Here is a 19,518-nt window from a genome sequence, read left to right as displayed (position 1 = left end):
TTGTTAAATCCTTGTGTCAGGCCTATAGTGACAGTTTTCTCTGCTCAGAAGGGCTGCTGACCTATTGGAGGAGTAGACAGGTGGGGAATGTGGGAAAAGACCTTTGTTTCTGCCCTCATCTTATCCTTATGTCTTCTTACAGTGGAGAATGAAGCTCACTGTGATTTTGTGAAGCTGCGGGAGATGCTGATCCGTGTAAATATGGAAGACCTTCGTGAACAGACCCACACACGCCACTATGAGCTGTACCGACGATGCAAGCTGGAAGAGATGGGTTTCAAGGACACTGATCCAGACAGCAAACCCTTCAGGTAGGATCCTTGAGGAGACGGGAGAGCTTGAGAGAAGCATTGTTGGATGCACCGCATGTGTGTGTATGTGTCCTTGAGAGAGCATGTAAAGAACCAGTGCAGCAAGAATACCTGCCAGGTCAGATAAATCCAGACTTCAGCAAAGATGCTGGCTGAATGAGACGTGAAAATCCAGAGAGCGTGTTCAGGATTGACTCTGAAACTGCAGGTATAGGAGCAGAAATGTCTGTGCTGTAGGGATACAGCAGTGTCCCTCTGAACTAGTGTTTGTTGGCAGTTGGTCTCTTTGAATTGCCCAGCATTCAACATACAGAAAAGTGCAGTAGCTTACAGACCTCAGAAAAGGTTGGATAAAGGTGGCCTCAGGCACACATGGGTGGGTGAGTAGCAGATGTGCTGTGGACAAGCAGTATTCATGGTAAGGGCCTGATTTCAGAGGCTCAGGGGAAGCCGTGTTTGTCCCAAGTCATGTCACTGGAATTCCCTTTCTTTTTAGCTTACAAGAAACTTATGAAGCCAAAAGAAACGAGTTTCTGGGAGAACTGCAGAAAAAGGAAGAGGCAATGAGGCAAATGTTTGTCCAGAGGGTCAAGGAAAAAGAAGCGGAGCTGAAGGAGGCTGAAAAAGAGGTGAAGACTACACTACTTGTCTCTTCATGGTTGTGAGTGATAGATGTACTCCCAGGCAGTTAGCTGCTGCCGAAGTACTTTCTGCAGAGTGTGGTTTAGGACTTTCTTACCAAGAAGTCTAAAGTTCGGCTTTGGATCATGGGGACATTAAGGTGTTCATCCTGTAGGACAAAACTAGATCACAGTGCTTGTAGTGTACAACTCACTGCGCCATGAAAGTGCATAGTCTTGATTCTGATGGAGAGTGGTAGTGTGGCAAAATTCAAGGAGAGAAAGAGCTCCAGATATAGGCTTCTCATATAAAAAAATACACGGAGCATTGTGAAAAATCCATTAATTTACTGGCCTTTAAAACAGAATAAGGCCCCTGGAAATGGACTAAATATTTTTTTACCATTATACTCTCCCAATCCTCTATTAGTCTGTGCGATGGTGCATCGCTAGAACACTGCCTGGTATGTAAGCTATTGTGGAAGGAGATTTTTCCCTGCCCTTTTTCTAAGCAGTGTCAGCTCAGGGGGCTAGAAATGATGTAGAGACCATGGAGCCTTGCAGGTTCAGGTCTCATGGAATCCTTCCATCTTTCTCTTTTCCTGTGAAGAGAATATCTGGTAGCGCTGGGTCGTGCTCACCTCTCTTCTTTTCCTCTAGCTGCATGAAAAGTTTGATCGCCTGAAAAAGTTACATCAGGATGAAAAAAAGAAGCTAGAGGATAAGAAAAAGTCTCTGGATGATGAAGTAAATGCATTTAAACAAAGGAAGACAGCAGCTGAATTGCTTCAATCTCAGGCTCAGCAGGCTGGAGGATCTCAAACTCTTAAAAGAGATAAGGAAAGGAAAAAGTAAGTTGATAACCTGTGGTATTTGCTTTTGGGAATGGTTCTCCTTTACTATTTTTCTGGGTGTCTCTGTTTCCCAGCCTAGCCAGTCCTTATCAAGGGAAGGTTTGCAGACAGATTTAGTCCCTGGTGAGGCTGAGCAGTAGCTGGAAGCATTTTACTTTTAGCTGTCATCCTGAAAAGTAGGGAGCAGTGCTGACCTCCCTTGTTGCTTGCTGACAGCATGGGAGAGGATGAACTTGTTTTTATTCCCCAAGATTTCAAGGTTCCTCCCTTGGTCTGACAGTGCTTGTAATGAAGTGGAACAATATTGGCTGCCAAGGATAGGGTGTGGATAGTAGGGATTTCCCACTATCCTCAGGAGTGTTTCCTGTCTCAGGGTCTTATTTGTTTAGGATGGGAGAAAGGTTATACTGTGGAAATTATGAGGGCGACTAATAGTCTTGAATTCTGGAATCTGCAAAATTAGGGGACAGGTCATAGCTCCTTGTTAGTGCTCGTACTCTTCTCCAGCCCTAAAGCAGCTCTTTGCCCTCCACAGAAACAGTGAGATATATTGCATGGCTTTAGCAGGAGTTCCCCATGCCAGGGACTGGTGTGACAGTATCCAGCCCCTCTTCAGAGTCCTGTGATCTGTGCTGTCTGCAGTGCCCCTGCCAGGCTCCTAATGCTCCCCAGTTGCTCAAGAGTACAGGTGAAACAGTTCTCCCAGTTCACACAGCAATGAGCAGTTCCTTTTCTTCTCACTGTGGTATGTTTCCCAAAATGGAGTGCTGTGCCACCTTAGCATGTGTGCAAAGAGAAGTGCACAAATAAAGAAGGGTTTGGTTTCTGTACCACTGCCATAATCCCCTCTCTGCACATCCCTGAGGAAAATCCAGAGTACATTTTGCCTGCACGACGTGGTCTTAAGTACGTGGAGAAGTGTTGTTAATATGAACAATATGGCACGTGCCCAAAAAGTTTGTCAGGAAAAATAGCTCTTGGCTGTTAAGCCTGGAATCAAACAAGACAGGAAAGGAAAAACCCAATAACCAGAATGAGATCCTGGTTTAGTCTTTCCAGTTTTGAGCTGGAGCTGCTTCAATGTCAACATTCTTTTGTGATGAGCAATTAGTGCTGCCCTTTTCTCACTTGTCCATTCCTTTTTCCACTGTGGATTTTGATTTGCTCTTTTGAATTACCTTCAGGGAATTTTACTATCTTTTCATACGGGGAGATTGGGCTGTGTAAGGAATATACAACTGAAGTCAGTCAGGGTAAGGAATGCAGAAAAGGGAGATGACATGCCCTATAGTATAAGCAGTCAGTCACTGTGGCCAAGTTACATTCTTGTTCCCAGAAGCAGTTCTGATTCTGGAAGAGCTCCTTGACACCAAGCACATTCACATGGTACCATCTGTGTCAGTTTAGGACTCTTTAAAAGCACAGAAAACTCCATGAAAGAGATAGGTCAGTGCTTGAGTAAGGCTTGGTATTAGGGGGCTTCTCTCTCTTCCAGGAAAATAGCTGTTAGAATTAGTGCTGCTCTCTTTACTCTGTAACGTCTTCATTTGTCCTTAATAATTCATTTCAGTATTTAGATCATAAATATCTCTAACAATCCATAAATTTCACAAGCTGTAGCTTAATTTTATCTTGTTTACCAGTAGCTGGCAGTACACTGGCCTTTTTCTTTCACAGGTGATTCTTCTAAACCCAAGCTCTATAATTTGCACTAATCATGACTTAGTTTCTTTTGTTTGTTTGTTTGTTACATTGTTATCATCATGATTAGCTCTTACACATATGCTGTTTTACAGTTAGCTGCTGTTTGGCTGCATGGTGCATGAGGCACATTGTTCTGGTAAGCGTCATTAACTAATACAGACCTCACAATGGGATCAGTTGCAGTTCCTAAAAAAGCAGACCCTGTGCAAGTCCAGAAGCCTATAATAAGTGTTATCTGTGCCTTCCTCTGCTTTCACCCTTACTCTACATGCTCTACCAGTCTCTCTCTACATAATGCAGTTGTGGAAAAAGGTTGCAGTGAAGTTTTTCTTTAGAGATTCTGCAGAGTAAAATGCAGAGAGACGAAGTATTAGGGCATGAAACACAGAAAAGAAAAGGATTAGATCCTCTTCCTTTTAAACCTTCTGAGCACTTTGTTGGCTCTGTTTTCTATATTCCATCTCCCTTACAAATAAATGATATTTTTTAATCCCATAGGCCATGTTGATACTATGGCAACAATTGCTATGGAGATGTGGTGCTGATGACAGAACCCGGCTAGCCATGAAAATGTTTTTCCCTTTTACTTCCCTCCCACCCCTTCAAGCTAGAGTATTAACTTGTGATTACAGTGCAAGACTAGTTTCTATCCTCCCCTCCACATACTAACACATGGTAAAATCTGACATACCTAGAGCTTTCCTTTGTCCTAAAGCACCAGAGAACCACCAGGCTGCGTGTGTGTATGAGTGTGTGTGTGAGTACATATGTATGAGGTGGCATTAAAGAAGCTACTGCCGAGTAACCAAACCAATATACACTTGCTGACCAATTATAGTTGATGGTCCAAAACCATGAAAGATGATGGGCTGAGCATTTAGCAGATAATGAAAGCTCTGAAGATAAATTGAGAGACTTTTTTAACAGTGAGATTGGTAACTCATGGACTAGACGTTCAATTGTATTGGACAGACACGGATCTATGCTAAGTGTGCCCATGGCTAGGGTGAGGCTAGTAGTAGATGAGGGCTGTATTCGATATGTGAGGAGGCTTGTGAAGGAGATGAGGCCATCTGAAAGGGTTAAAAAGCCTGGCCACAAGCAAGTGTCTGCAGTACAAAGTGCCAGCATCCTTTGTAAAATGAAGGTTCATTTAAACTAAGACATTTAAGAAATGCACCTGCCTGGCAGGAGAACAGCATCCTCATTAGGGTTATTAGTTCAACTGCTAATGACAGTGGTCTACTTACAACTAGGTTGGGTGTGTTTAATTGAGTGGTTTTAATTTGCTGTTGATTGTCTGGTGAGAGGAAAAAGAAAGCTGTCACAGGAGTGTCTTGCTTCTGTTAACCAAGGCAAGGGTTATAGCACCCCAAGCTGAGGTGAGCGGGTCTCTCAGAGAAGGAACGTGTTGGAACAGCAGCACTTAACTATAAAACACCCTGAAAACTCAGCCTTGAGTCCACCCTTCCCTGCAGACAAAACCAGGGTTTACATTCTCTCCAGGACACGGTCCAAACCAACTTATGGTCTGCCCTTTAATAGGGAAAAGCCGATTCCAGGATTCCGTCCCTCTTGGCCCTACCAAGGGAAATGGAAAAGCAAGTAAACATTACGCTGTCAGTGAGAGGCATTTGAATTTCATTTCAATGGGATGTTCCACTTAACAGAAGAGCTTCAGAAGGGTCTTGCAGGGGCTCGAACTGGAGCTTACAGTTGTCTTGAGCAGTCTGGTTGAATGAATGTCTCTGCTGCCAACGGTAACTGTAAAACAATGAAAAGAACAATTCTCTGCTTATCAGGCTCTGAATGTGGAAAAATAAGCTCAAAGAATAACAGTGTTCATTCTGGTGCTGGGTATGAAGGCACAGCTAAGTGCAATTAGAGTGAACATTACCAATTTTTGTTGGTTTTGGATTGCTTTTTGGCAGTCCTCAGAACTGTACACTATTGTGTGCTGGGCTTTAAATCAAATGAAGTTCTTTGTTCCTACTATACAAATGCAGACAGTGCCTTTTTCAATGGGCATTTGTCATCGCTAAATTAAATACGTATATATGGTACTTTTCCAGCATTCAGAAAAATACTCTCCATATTGATCCATAAAGTGTTGCAGGGCTCCACTGTTTTGCAAGGATACAAACAGGGCACAGTTGATGAGTTCTGTAGCTTGCAAAACCATGAAAGGATTGTTTTAGAAGATAAATTTGGTTCATCCCATTGTTGAGTGTGTGTGCATGTGTGTGTCTGCATAAAGCATGTTTTGTAATCAAATTAAACCTTACTAACACTTAGCAACATTTCTTTTTGTGTGTTTGTGTGTTAGGAAACATTTATATTCTTGTTTTGTTTGTGGTTTTTGTTTGTTGGTGTGTTTTTTTTTTTTTGGTCATTAATCCATAAAACCATTAATCTGCCTTTTTCTTTCATTTTCAGTTCGGGTTTCCTGTAGAACCTTTCCCTTCACACCAGAAGCGAATGCCCCCACATTTGGTTAACACGCAGCTATGCCATTGTGCCTGTTTGCTCACCTTTACTCATTGCTCCCTTCCTGCGCTCACCATTTTGTTTTAAGCAAAAGTCCACACCGTTGGCTGTTGTGGGTTACGGTTGTTCTTGTGAAGAACTCAGCAACAGCCTACGTGGAATTGGCAAGAGATGCTCATTGCTGACACCTCCTCCCTTTGGGCAGCAGCAGGCTCACAGAGCTGGTGTCCCCTCTCTTCATTGCTCAGCTCTTTGCCTCTCCTCCTTCATGTGCAAGGGCTGCATGGCAGCAGAGCGTGGCTGCTTGGTGCTGAGCGTTCAGCACCTCCGGGGACTGATGCTGCCATGGGCTGGGACATGCTGTCTCCAGAGACTGGCTGCCCTCTCCCCTTATTAATTTGCCTCATTAACGCCTCATTACCCCCCTGCTGCCTTGTGTGACTCAGTTTTAAAGGACTTTTTGACATCCTCATAAGCGTGGGCCTGAGTCCCAACCTCTAGCCCCAGCCTTGGGGGAATCTCAAACTTGGATCCACGGTCTGCAACTAAGTGTTCTCTGAATGCTGCAGGGGTCACGAAGGATCTCTTGCCTTGTCTCCCTCTCAGTGTGCTGGCCTGGATGCACATCCTGGATCCAATCTCAGGGAAAGCTGGTCACCTTGCTGTACATACCAGTGTTGGTGAAGAAAGACGATGACGTTTGACTTTCTTCTCAGTGTTTCCAACCATTTCTGGTTTTAATGCAAAAATTACTACCGTTTTTTTTATTTGGCATCTGTTTAGAAGTGTACAGGTGCTGGCAGGTTGCTTCTCTTATTTTCTGTTCAGCAAAAGCCTTGTTTTACTGCAAGATTTGCACTAAAAAGGAGGGTGTTTTGCTCACTGGGGCCAGGAGTCCACTCTGGCCAAGTGCAACTGTGGTTTGCCTGCAGGTGTCTTCACTGTGTATTTCTGGATGAGTTTTGTTTTTGAATAAAGACTTCAGACAGTGAATTCTGGTTAACATTTACTTCTTTTGTTTTTTGTTTTCTTTGCCCTTCTTTTACAGTAACCCATGGCTCTGTACTGAGTAATTACCCCTGAATACAATGGGCTGGAATGGACCTTCATTTACTTGTTAAATCGGAGGGTCTAATAAAATGTGACAGCATTTCAGCTGTGACCTTTCCATTGTGTTACCCTTCCTCTCTCCTATATCCTTATTGTGATTTTGGCTTTGCTATGTACTGGTGGTTATTGCTTTTATTAAACAATGTAAAATTAGTCCTAAAGAGGCTTAGGATGCTGCAGCTTTAAATCTTACTATTTTTATTCCCCTACAATTAATGGGTTCCCCTTTTTCCTGGCCCCTCTCCTCCCAGATGGATAAGGGATGTCAAAATGGTTCTGTGAGTTATTTTTGCTGGCAAAATAACAGCGCAGATTAAATTTATTTATTGGTGACATTAAATAACACCACCTTAGTTTAATTATCCCATAGTTGAGGGATAAAAAACTCTTTTCTCCTTATACTTGGTGTCAATCTCATGACATCATCTGTCTGTTTTAATTTGCTTTTATTTTTTTCTTTTACTAATTCATGCTACCTGAATTACCAGCATGTAATCCTCATTTCCACTTCAGATTTGCTCCGTGTGCACTGTGTGCAGGCTGAGTTCGCTGTTAAGTGGGTGAACCCACATGTCCCTACCCTGCTGAAAGATTAGGCTGCGTGTTGCCAAATAGCTTCAACAAAATCCCTTAAACCCAGGATTATCAGACGATAAACACACCTCCGACCCAGCTGGGATAGGTAATGCTGGGTGTAGTGCTGAGCATTTCACTAGAAGGGTGGTCGGGGGCTGCAGAAGCCTCGTGAACAGTGTCTGCTTACAGCAAATGAGTCTAGCTGGCTGTGCACAGCAGCAGCGCACTGTGTGCAGGAACCCAGAACCAGCAATGGCAGCAGTCAAGGCAGTTAAAACTCCTGATTGCAGTGTATTTTCTCAGGTACATGAATAGCATTTTATTTCCCATAAGTCTTTGATGGTTTTGGGTTTGGTTTTGTTTTTTTAAGTAAGTTAAAATCATTTGAGTATTTACTTCTTCCTGTATTGCTGACTGTTGGCCTGATCCCCAAACCAAGTCTGTATCAGTCTGTCAGTGATTTGAGCAACCTGGTCTAGTGGAATGTGTCCCTGCCCGTGGCAGGGGGTTGGAACTGGGTGATCTTTAAGGTCCCTTCCAACCCAAACCATTCTATGATTTCTAGATTATCTGCTAAAGGAACCATTTAATGTGTTGGTTTAAACCTTACTGCAGGCCACTGGCTGTTCTTCCTGACCATCTGCGTTATTAGAATGTTATTTAAAGTTTTGTAAAGTCTTCTTAGAGACTTTAACGAAAAAAAGGTTTGTACTTGTGTGATTTCCTTGAAGTACCAGAGGTACCACAGGGAGGTGCCATCTCTCCTCTGTCAGCTGTTTCCGTGTTGCATCTCTCTCTCCTGCTTTTTGAATGCCTTTGTCTTTTTGCTAATCCTCTTTTTCTCTTTTTTCCCCTTTTCTCTCTCTGTAGCTTTTTTTAATCTGTTTTCACCAGCTGCACTGGGTCTGAGGGAGAAGACTGCCACTTCTAGAAGAGTTTAAGGGTCTTACGTCTGGGGAGGGGGGGAACAAATCTTCAGTGTTAGTGTCTCGGAAAGAAGCTCTTTTATTGACTTGCATGATACCTAAAATTGAAGTGTCTTGTAATTTGTGTGACAAGACAGGGTGGTACGGGGGAGCTGATTGTTTACTTGGGAGTTTGAAGAGCAGCAGAAATGGGAGGTTGGGACTAATGATGTAGCGAATACATTTTCAAACATTGTTATGGGCATATTTTTTTTCTAGCTCTGTCTTTAATAATACAAATGTCGCGGGCTTCCACGGGGGGCGAAGCCTGAGGAGTATTTTCAGTATGCCGTTGTTTGATTGGTTTTGGAAACTGTGCATTAGGGTCGCGGGAAGTCTGAACACGGTGCGATTTGCTCTGTTGGCAGCCACAAAATATTTAATTTTAACAAAGAAATAAAGTAAGAAGAACTCTGTGTTGTCGTTGGTGTCCTCCTGTGTCTCAGCACCTTAACCTGGCTCCCTCGGCCAGTGGACGGGGGTCCAGTGGTACTCGGTTTTTGTTTTCCTGACTAAACCTCTTGTTGTTTTAAGTTAGAAGAGAGGAGATGAGGGAGAGGCGATGCAAGGGGCCGGTGCGTTAGCACTGCTGAGCCATCTGTACCCTGGAGCGTGCTGGGGCCGGCCTCGCATGGGTACCGCCTCATCCACACGTGTTCCTGCCGCGTCCATCTCCGTTCCACGTGTGGCAGCGTGCAGGAGCTGCGCCAGCTTCCGTGTTCACACACGCGGCCCTGCAGAACCGACGGTGTTTCGCCTCGCACCTTTCTAACTTCACGGTTAAATAAAGCACCGGGGCAGGCGGCCGGCGTGCTGCCGGGCGTGCTGCTGCCCCCGGCTGAACGCACCGGCACCAAGAGCTGAGCCTACGGCTCTGTGCGGCCACCGGGAAGCAAACCGCAGCCTGGCGCTGGGGTCCGCAAAGGAGGCAGGGGAAAGGCCTCAGGCTCCTCCGATCCGGTACCCGGCGGGGAGGAGCTGCTGGGGAGCCCGCTGGGGCGGGGCTGGCCGGGCCGGCGGGAGCTTGCGGGCCGGTGCCCGCCGCCCGGGGCAGCCCCGGAGGCCTCTGCCGCCGGCCCGGCCCGGCCCGGCCCAGCTGCGCCCGCGGCCGTCGCCAGGGGTCGCGCTAGAGCCGCGGCGCCGTCCCGCACCCGCGGCGGTTTCTCGCGGGGTCTCGCGAGCTCCTGACGGGCGAGCACGTGACGCGATGCCGGGTGGGCCGCTCTGCCCCGTTCGGCGCGGCTGAGGAGGGGGGGGGGCTCCCGCTGCACCGGAACGGGCGGGGCCGCGGCTGCCGGGCGGGGCGGGGCGGAGGCCGGGGACTGAGGCCGGGCCGGGCCGGGGGGGCGCTTCCCGGTGGCCCGTAAGAAGGCGCGGCCTGGTCCGCACGTGGGGCCTGGTCCGCTCTGGCGCGCCTGGGCTGTTGCGGTGCCCGCCGGTGGGTACGGCCCCTCGCCCGCGATGGCCCCGCCGGAGCTGGAGAGCGTGCCCGAGGCGGTGCTGGAGCAGTGGCGGCAGTACAACGAGACCGAGCGGCAGTGGGAGCTGCGCCGCCGCTTCATCCTCCGCCACCTCAGCGGCTACCCCGGCGCGGCCATCGACCAGCTGCTGTCGCTCTCCGTGCTCTGGACCAACCACATCTTCATGGGCTGCAGGTGAGGCGGCGTCGGGGGCGCTGCGGCCGGGGCCTGCTGCGGGCGGGCGGGCGGGGGTGCCCCGGGCCCCGCGGGAGGAGTCGGGGAAGAAGCTGGAAGCTGCCGGCCGGAGGAGGGGCTGCGGCGGTGCCGGGGCTGCTGGGCTGAGCCTCGGCCCAACGGCACCCAAAAGGGAGAGCCTGCAGAGAGCCGGGGCCGGAGAACTTCGGTTCCTGGGCAGTTGTCTCGCTCCAGTACGTGTTTGAACGCGGGGGGGAGCGAGCTGCTGACAGTGTGTGTCCTTTGAGAGTAGTTCTTGGTGTCCCAGCCCTGGGACAATACCGTCCGCTATTGCGCTTTGTAATTCAGGCTAGGAAAAAAGCATCCCTGTAAGCATGAAGCAGCCTGCAGGGTCCTCCGAGAGCTCAGGTTTTCCGAGGGAAGGAAGAGGTTTCACTCGGTCAGGATCACTGTTTGCACACAGGAGCCGCGGTACCGTAACCAGAAACAGCGGGAGCGTCACCGCGTCCTGACTGACACTTCTGATGGGTGGCTATTTTTAACCAGACAGAAGGCTTTAAAGACAGAAGCAACTGCTGAACCACCAACTTCAGCAGTGCAGGGGCAGCAGGGCCTGTAACCACTGAAGGGCAAATAGTTTGGCAGTTGTTAATGTTACTATCCCGAAGCTATTTTGGAGAATGTCTTATTGTATAGAGCCAAAGCAACACGTTTGAGTGCAGCTCTGCATGTTTTCTTAGCTCTTTCTGGTCCAAGTGCTAAACTGTTCTGCTCTGCAAGCACCAGCATTGAACATAGTTTTAAACCAGCTTCAAATTCCTGAGCCTGAGTAGTATGTTAAAGTTGAGCATGTCTTCTCTTTGGTCCATTAGCTCATCTTAATGTGTTTACGTGCTGACTTAAAGGAGGGTCTTCTTCGGGAGAGTGCTTTGGGGAGCCAATGCAGTAACGTAGTTACAGGGTGCTGATAGCAGAAGTGAAGAGCTGCATGGCAAGATGTCAAGACCTTAAAAAATTATGCAGTTTAAGCCTGTTTGTGTGCTCACTTTCCCTGATTGAGCATCTCTATGGGAGCTCTTAGGGGATACATGGGCAGTAGATGTAGGTATAATGTGGTCCAGAGCTGGGATGGGGAGGATGTTCCCCCAAAGCTTGTATTGCGCATGAGTGCGGACACACGACAGGGGCACAATGGATGTCCTGCACTGTTGAAAAGCATTGGCAGCTTTACTGAGAGCTCCCTGGGGAAGGGTGGGGACCCACAGCTCTCTCTGGAGCTGCCTTTTGCTGCTGGGGAAGAGCTGCTGTTGCTGTGTCAAGTTAACAGCTTCAAAGCTTGTGGGGTTTTTGTTGTTTCTCTCAAGTTGGTTGTTTGGGGTTTGGTTTGGTGAAGTTTTTTAAGCCTTTTGTGGGGGGTTGTGGTGGTGTTTTTTATGTTGACGCTTGCTCACTGAAGACAACCTGTTGTCAGGGTACACACAGATCAGAGCCTTTGCTGGTGAAGTGTGAGGGAGTGTTGTGCTGGGCATGCTCTGGAGAGTGTCCAGAAGGCTTAGAAATCAGTCTGTGAGGAAGGAGTTAAGTTACAGGCTTCATTTAGTGCAGGGGTGGATAAGGGGAGATGTGTATGTTCTAAGGTGTGTTAAAGGAGGGTGAGGAGGAGGAGCACTATGCTCCAGAGCGACTGGGATCAGGATAAGAGGTAACGTATTCCAGTCACACCAGAGAGTCTTTGGTGTTGGAGGTATGGGATCCATGCCTCCATGTTCAGTCTCCACAGCTGGAGATTTCTAAGGCCAGGTTAGACAGACACATGCTGGGACAGGTTGATCTACCCTGGGCAGAAATCTGAGCTCAAAACATCTCTGTCCTTTGTGAAGAAGAGTGACACGCTCATGTCACATCTAATGCTTTTCTTGCGTGCTGCTGGAGAAGGGCATTGTCCTTCATGTTCCCATCACAGGTAATGCACTGTTCTCCTTGAAAACCAGAGAGGAAAGGAGATTCCTACCCTTCTCTCCTGGCTGCAGGAGAAGGTATCACCACTGTCCGCTTCCCTTCGATCCCTCTTGGCGTTTTCTTCCTGTGCACATTTCCACTGCCTCTGCTGGGGGCTGAGCTGTGCTGTGTACCTGCAGGTGAAGCAGGGACCGCAGTAGCGCGTGTTCAGAGTTCTCACCCAGTAATTTAAACGGATCTGGTTTCTGCCTAGCTCTCTAAATCGGGAACAGGAGGGGCATCTCTTGGGTGGATTTCCAAAGCCTTGGAACAGTAGTATTTAAAAACTTGTGCAAGTTATTGCAGCATTGGCTGCTGGGACAGTTGTGGGCTCCCGTCCGTGTGCTGTGACCTGATGCTTCTTGACATTTGAAGGTGAGCACACCATGGAACACATGCAAGGTTGCTTTTTCTTCTTTCTGAACCGCAGTGTGAAGCTGTCAGAGGTCAGTTTCAGGCCATGTTTGTAGGTTCTCCTTGGTTAGAACGGTTTGGGCTTTTTCTTGCTCAGCTTCAGTGTGCACATGGCTCAAGAACATATGAGAGATCCCCAGAGCAACGGAAAACGTGTCTGAACGGTTTGGGCTTTTTCTTGCTCAGCTTCAGTGTGCACATGGCTCAAGAACATATGAGAGATCCCCAGAGCAACGGAAAACGTGTCTGGTGGGGGGTGTACAGTGCGTGTGCTGCCTGTGGAACGGCCAGTGTGCTGCAGCAGGGTCAGGGTTTGCACAGAGCTCCTCGCAGCCACCTCACCTCTGTCGTGGTGGGGGCTTGGAGACATTTCAGTTACAGCCACAAGGCTAGAAATCGGTGTGGCTTTTTAAAGAGTGGTCGATAGGGGCCGAGCAGAGCCTTTGTCAGCTGACATCCACAGTGTCAGGATTGGTGATGTGCTGTCTGACAGCTGCTGACCCCACAAAGCTTCACTTGTTCCTGTGCACTGAAACTGCGATGCCCACAGACTCCTTGTGTGCACCCCTGTCCTCCCCAGTGTTCCCAGTAGCTCTGCCAAATGGTGTATTTTGACAGGTAATGTACTGAAGTTTTAAAACCCTGTCAGTTTGGCAGCTTGTTATTCACAAACGGGTTCACTTAGAGCCAGGTGGCTTATGAGATGCTGTGCAGGCTGTGTGCCAGCACTGAGCTAGCTCTGGCACAAGGCTGGTAGTCAGGTTCTGTGTTAATACTCCAGCAAAACTGGGGAGCATCTCCCTTGCACCAGGTACTGTGTCTTACGCAGCTTTCCTTCTCGTTTTGTGTGTGTGTCCATGTTGCCCCTGTGGGACAAGTTCTAACCAGTCTGCTGTTGAATCCACACAGGTACGGCATGCAGGTCATGGAGAAGGTTCTCAAGATGGCTGAAGGCATCGACATCGGGGAAATGAGAACATACGAGTTGGTTCCTAGCAGGAAGCTAAAAAGATGCCACTCTCCATCTGACAGTGAGTATATCTTATCTGCTTGTGCACTGAAGGAGACACCCTTCCCTGTCACTGTGTGGTGAGCATCAGTGGGAGTGAGGGGAGAGCACTGTGCCATGGGGCTGCCTCGAGAGAGCCAGCTCCACAAACAGAAGGGAAACAGCCATGATGTACTCTGCTGGACTGCAGCAGCTTCCCTCATCTGCCATGCTGTGGGTGTACGTAATTAATGCAGAATTCTGTTGTTGCTTAAGAAAATACAAATTTTCATTGAAATTGCCAGGTAATTGATTTTCCCAAGTGCTAGCATTAGGGAATTGAACCTATGTAATGAAATATCTGTCCGCCCTTCTTTACTGCGGTGAGGGGTCATGTTCCAGCTGAGAAGGGGTTGTACACATGCATGGAGATGGGAAACTCAGCTTATTGATTTTTGAGTTATGACCTGCCTGGAACACTGGGGGTGAAGACCAGCGTTAATGTATTTGTTTCCCTCCCTATGGACCTGGAAAGGTCGTGCGCAGCCATCCCGGCCCCGTGGTCCCAGGGATCCATGTTCCAGCTGTAGCTTTTCCAGGGGTGGAAATGCAGCAGGCAGAGAGGGCTGCAGTTCAACCACTGCCGCTGGCTCCTCTCTAGCCCCTCGGAGCTCCCTGCCCTCTCTGGAGGGAGGGCAGAGGAACTGTTCCTGTGTGCAGGTCATGGGTGTGAGTGGGCAGACCCTGGCGTTGTGAGCAGCGTCAGGCAGTTCGGCTGTTTAAAGCACAAATGGTCAGGCAGTACAGGTTCCTCTGGGCTTGGGTATAACCCCTGGCTCTGCCAAGGTTTCTTCCCTTACTTTGACACTCAGCAATCTTCCTGTGCTTCTATGGACAGGCCGCAAAACTGAGAAAAATGCTCCATGTTTGTCTGTCTGTCAGGCAGCAGCTCTGCAGGAAGGATTCTGGATTGCATGTTGCACAGGCAGCATAAAGAGTTGCTCTGCTGCCGAGAGCCTTTAGATGCTGCTGCAGTGCAATCATCTAAATACCAAACTGAGCAAGAAATGTAAACCTTGCCATAGTTCATTAAAACTGACAAGTGAAGGATTTAACTCATGTGTAAGAGCTCTGTCAACTGGTTGAAACAGGAAGGTCTGTTTATGCTGCATGTTAAGTGGGTTTTTTACCTGCAGCGAACTAGGCTGTGATAACTACACTGTGGTAGTGTGATGTCCAGACAGATGTGTTGCCTGACCTGTATTGCAGTCACACACATTGGCACTGGATTAGGCAGCTCATTCCAAGGCACTGAGGTGGCTTTTTGCACCTCGATGAAATTAAATACCTGTACCACTTCAGTGGGTGTGGGCCAAGTCTTTCACAGGAGAAGTCTTGTATAACCATCTTCTAGATGTAACTCACTTACCAGCTGTTCCATTCTTACTTCTGCCTCATTTGAATTTCATCTGGTTAAGAAACAAGAGGTTGACCAGTAATGTGTAATGGTCCCCCCCAGCCACTGCAGCTGAGGCTGGGGCAGAGTTCTCTGTGTTTGGTGTCCTTTAGCTAACGGTAGTTATATCTTCAGAAAACAGTTCCATTAACAGTCATTAAAAGCCCTGCGTGTTTTGGAAAGGAGGGTTCAGTATCACTGTGCTCCTCCATGAAATGAGAACACCTGAAGATGAAGTAGTTTATCTGAGATCACCCCACAGCCCTGCAGAGCTGAGGCTCCCATCCCGCTCTGGTGTTCTGTCTTACTGGCCATGGTTTTTACTTGGTTTAGTAGCTTTGAATGATGAACCTCAGAACTGTCTGGATGGGTTCAGTGGGCAATGCTGTGGGGCAGACCAAGTGATTTGGACCTAAAATCCATGTAGCTAAATGTTTTTGTACGGTAGCTGTGGAGCTGGAAATGGCAGCATAGTGACCTGCACAAGAACAAGTGGTCTTACTTGCTCAGTTGTGAATGTGTTCAGAAGGAAACCTTTTGGTTTGTGGCTAAGAAGAGGGAATCCTGTGTTCAGAGCCTGCAGGCTCCTCCTGGAGATCACTCTCTGAAAACAGTCTCCCTGTCACAGCATGTATTGGTAATCTTGTCGTTGTCTTCCTCCCTGTAGGTCCAGAGCTGGAAGAGGCTCCTGAGCCGCCCAAAAAGATGGCCCCCAGGTTCCGGGTGCGACCACGTTTTGAACCCATACACTTTGTCACCAGTGCTGAGAAGGATGACAGGAGGGAAGAGTCCCTGGATAACCAAACGCAGGAGGTGAACCAGGAGGCAAACACTAACAGCATAGCACAGCCAGCTGAAAACTGCACCAATTCCTTTGTGAGTGCACAGGATGCAGATCCGCAGCTCTCCAACTCCGCTGGGCTTGGCTTTGCAGGCCCGGCAGCAGCAGCCAAGAAGGCTGTGAATAACGTGGACTCTACCACAAACAGCACGTTGCAGGTTTCTGTTTCTCCTTCGACGGTCCAATCTGCGTCAGAGACTTTCCCTCCATCAGCTATAACGCTGAAGCAGAGTTTTATTGAGAAACTGTCAGCAGCTGTCTGGAAAAATCTTGCTAACCCAGATGCAAACACGGGGACTGACAAAATTAACTTCACCTATCTTTTGACACGTTCAATTCAGGCCTGCAAGACAAATCCTGAGTATATTTATGTTCCTCTGAAAGAAATCGCCCCCGCTGACCTCCCCAAGAGCAAGAAGCTCCTAACGGATGGCTTCGCTTGCGAGGTGCGGTGTCAGAATGTCTACCTGGCCACCGGGTATGCCGGCAGCAAGAACGGGTCCCGGGATCGAGCGGCGGAGCTGGCGGTCAAGCTGCTGAAGAAGCCTGTGGAAGTGAGAGTTGTGCAGCGCAAGTTCAAGCACACCTACCACGAGGACCTGGTGGTGTGCGAGGCAGGCGTGAGTCGCCCGGATTTCCCTCCCGCTCTCAAACCCCACGAGGAGTTTGTAGCTGCCAACAGGGACTGTGTCCCGATGCAGCCCGGTACTGAATCCGTGAAAGGTTCTGCTAATACCAACAAACACTGGACTAGTTTCGTGCTCACGGAGAACGCCAGCGATGCAATAGGAATCCTTAACAACTCTGCCTCATATAACAAAATGTCTGTTGAATATAAATATGAATTAATGCCCAACCGCTCGTGGCGCTGCCAGGTGTATCTGCAGGACCACTGCCTCGCCGAGGGATTTGGCACTAAAAAGACCAGCAAGCACGCAGCTGCTGAGGAGGCACTGAAGATCCTGCAGAAGATGCAGTCAAACATAGCAGCCATCAAAGTGACCCAGGTTCAGAAGGTGGGCTGCTCGTCACGGGGCTCTGGAAGGAAGAAGGACCTGAAGGACCTCGTGGTGTATGAGAACTCCAGTAACCCGGTGTGCACGCTGAATGACACTGCCCAGTTCAACAAGATGACGGTGGAGTACGTCTTTGAAAGGATGACTGGCATGCGATGGAAGTGCAAGGTGCTGCTTGAAGACGAATTCATCGCAGAAGCAGTTGGAGTGAAGAAATCTGTCAAGCATGAGGCAGCAGAGGAAGCTGTGAAAATCCTCAAAAAGACTCAGCCAACTGTTGTCAATAACCTGAAGAAAGGCACCGTCGAAGACGTCATCTCCCGAAACGAGATCCGGGGTCGGTCAGCTGAAGAGGCTTTCAAACAGAAGATCAAAGAAGACAACATTGGGAATCAAATATTAAGGAAGATGGGCTGGACAGGCGGTGGCCTGGGGAAAGCCGGGGAAGGAATTAGAGAGCCTATTTCAGTGAAGGAGCAGTTTAAAAGGGAAGGACTTGGGCTTGATGTGGAAAGGGTCAACAAAATCGCTAAAAGAGATATTGAAGAGATCATTCGGAACTATGCACGCTCAGAGAGCCACATTGACTTGACTTTCTCTAGAGAACTGACCATGGATGAGAGGAAGCAGATCCATCAGATCGCCCAAAAATACGGTCTTAAAAGTAAATCTCATGGGCAGGGGCACAACAGGTACTTGGTGGTGAGCAGGAAGCGGCGCAAGGAGGATCTGTTGGACCAGCTGAAGCAGGAGGGCCAGGTTGGGCACTATGAGCTGATTATGCCACAGGCAAACTGAGGGGACGTGTCCCTTTGACTAGAGACTGAGCTGCCCGGATACTCGGTGAGAGAAAGAGATGCTGCATTTTTCCTGTCATGGGCTACATCAATGTTAAAAGTCCTTCACTTTGTTAATATCATTTCTAAAACATTGTTAGACATTTAGAACTGACCGAGTTCTGTTCCAAGTATCTTAGCACAGCCCAAAAGCAGTAGTGCTGTCACTGTATGTGTCTTTGATATTACTTGTTCCTTCACATTTTAATAGTTTTGTAACAGCAAAACCATGTGTCCAACAAGGAGGAATTTGACATAATTTAAAATTCTGGTTCCCTTCTTCTTATTGACCAAGGAAGTAAAAAAAAAAAAAACCAAAAAAAAAAAAAAACACAACCCAAAACCCTTTTTTTTTTTTTTTTTTTTAAAAAAAAAAAAAAAAAAAGAAAATCACAAAAAGCAAAGGAAATGCAGTCTGGGGGAATAAAGCCTGTATGTAAAGTTGGTATTAATGAAAATAAAAGTTTATTTCTGGAAAAAAAAGCCCAGGATTTGTCACACTTTGTAAAGAACAAAAATAATGTGTGAAATCTGCGTTTATTCTTGAGAAATATATACATATATGTATCTCTCTCTATATATACCAAGGTCTTGTCTCTGCTGTGTATGTATGTATGGAGATGTCCTGAACCAGTTTAACCACAGTTTTAATTCATAGCTTTCTACCTTGAGTCTCCCATCCTGAGAGTTCCCGAATGCACTTTCAGCAGCAGCGTGTCAGACTGAGATAATCCCAGGGCATTTTTACCTTGGAGCTCCGCTTGACGTGTGCAGATGAAATACCATGTGAGGTGTGAAGCGCAAGTGGAGGTAACTGCAGAGCCCACGCTCCGGGCGGCTCGTGGGCACCGTTATGCAACTGAGTTTTTTACTTTGAATATGAGCTCTTTAATCCAGAGCAAAACCAAAGCTGTGCCTGAGGATTCCTCTGCTCTGTTACTGTACCTGTGCCTGTGTGTGTCAGGGGCGAGTCGGAGCTGAACTCCTGGTGTAGCTCTGCCACGTGGTGCGAGCGTGGGTTCTCTCCAGGGTGCAGGGGGCCGGAAAGCAGGCTGACCTCTGCCTCTACCCCAGGACATGGCACTTCATGAGCTGTGAGGACTGCTTGCTTCATGCTTGCAAAACAGAGGTTAGGCGTTGACCTTGGAAGAGCCATGAGTGAGATGCTGTTTTTTCTGTCACCAGTAGCACAAACCCAGTCCTAATGAAGTATTTTTTTGTCTGTTGCTTTGTGTCTCAGCTCTCTCTTTTTTCTGCCTCTCCATCTTTTTACATCCTCCTCTAGCTTTTTTCCCCCCCTCCTGTTTTCTCTTTGGATGCTCACAGCACAGAGGAGAGCGTGACTGACCTCCACTGATGCAGCAGAATATCCTGGTGACGTGCAGTCAGAGGCACTTCCAGCCCCGCAGTGTGAGCAGGAAGCGGCTGCCCTGGCAGGTAAGCCTGTCTTGGGAAGGGCACGAGCTGCTTGGATGGCTGCAGCACAGTGTCTGCTGGCTGGGACTGATGAAACAGGAACCTGCTGCTGCTGCTGCCTGTGCTGAAAACTAATCTGGCAGTTAATTCTGAACGTATGTTCCGTTTTGGTGGTGTTTGGGGTTTTGTGTGTGTTATTCCCTCTGTACTGCTGAATTCTGCTCTCAGAATGCTGGGTTGAAGCAGATGGTGATGTAGGAGTGGTACTTTC

General features: G+C 48.0%; 2 protein-coding genes across 8 annotated transcripts in view; both read left to right on the top strand.

Annotated features, from left to right (window-relative positions):
* SEPTIN6 (septin 6) overlaps positions 1-9,043 on the top strand; it is a 28,967-nt gene extending 19,924 nt beyond the window's left edge. For 3 of the 7 annotated variants that reach the window (XM_065690131.1, XM_065690130.1, XM_065690125.1), the window contains exons 7-10: positions 143-311; positions 808-940; positions 1,592-1,782; positions 7,025-9,043. In XM_065690131.1, the coding sequence (XP_065546203.1) occupies positions 143-311; positions 808-940; positions 1,592-1,782; positions 7,025-7,049 (518 nt within the window). In that variant the 3' untranslated portion in view covers positions 7,050-9,043. Of the gene's footprint in view, positions 1-142; positions 312-807; positions 941-1,591; positions 1,783-3,581; positions 3,626-5,925 lie in introns of all 7 variants that reach the window. The other 4 variants (XM_065690129.1, XM_065690128.1, XM_065690127.1 and 1 more) reach the window with 4 other exon arrangements.
* An 872-nt stretch (positions 9,044-9,915) lies between these two features.
* NKRF (NFKB repressing factor) lies at positions 9,916-18,410 on the top strand. The gene is made up of 3 exons (XM_065689619.1): positions 9,916-10,282; positions 13,604-13,725; positions 15,806-18,410. Exons 1-3 carry the CDS (start codon positions 10,089-10,091, stop codon positions 17,791-17,793), a joined length of 2,304 nt encoding a protein of 767 aa, XP_065545691.1. The 5' UTR covers positions 9,916-10,088; the 3' UTR covers positions 17,794-18,410.
* Positions 18,411-19,518: the final 1,108 nt, after the last annotated feature.

The sequence above is a fragment of the Lathamus discolor genome, chromosome 9 (assembly GCF_037157495.1).
Source record: "Lathamus discolor isolate bLatDis1 chromosome 9, bLatDis1.hap1, whole genome shotgun sequence".
NCBI lineage: Eukaryota > Metazoa > Chordata > Aves > Psittaciformes > Psittacidae > Lathamus > Lathamus discolor.
This window is presented reverse-complemented; position numbering and strand designations above follow the sequence as displayed.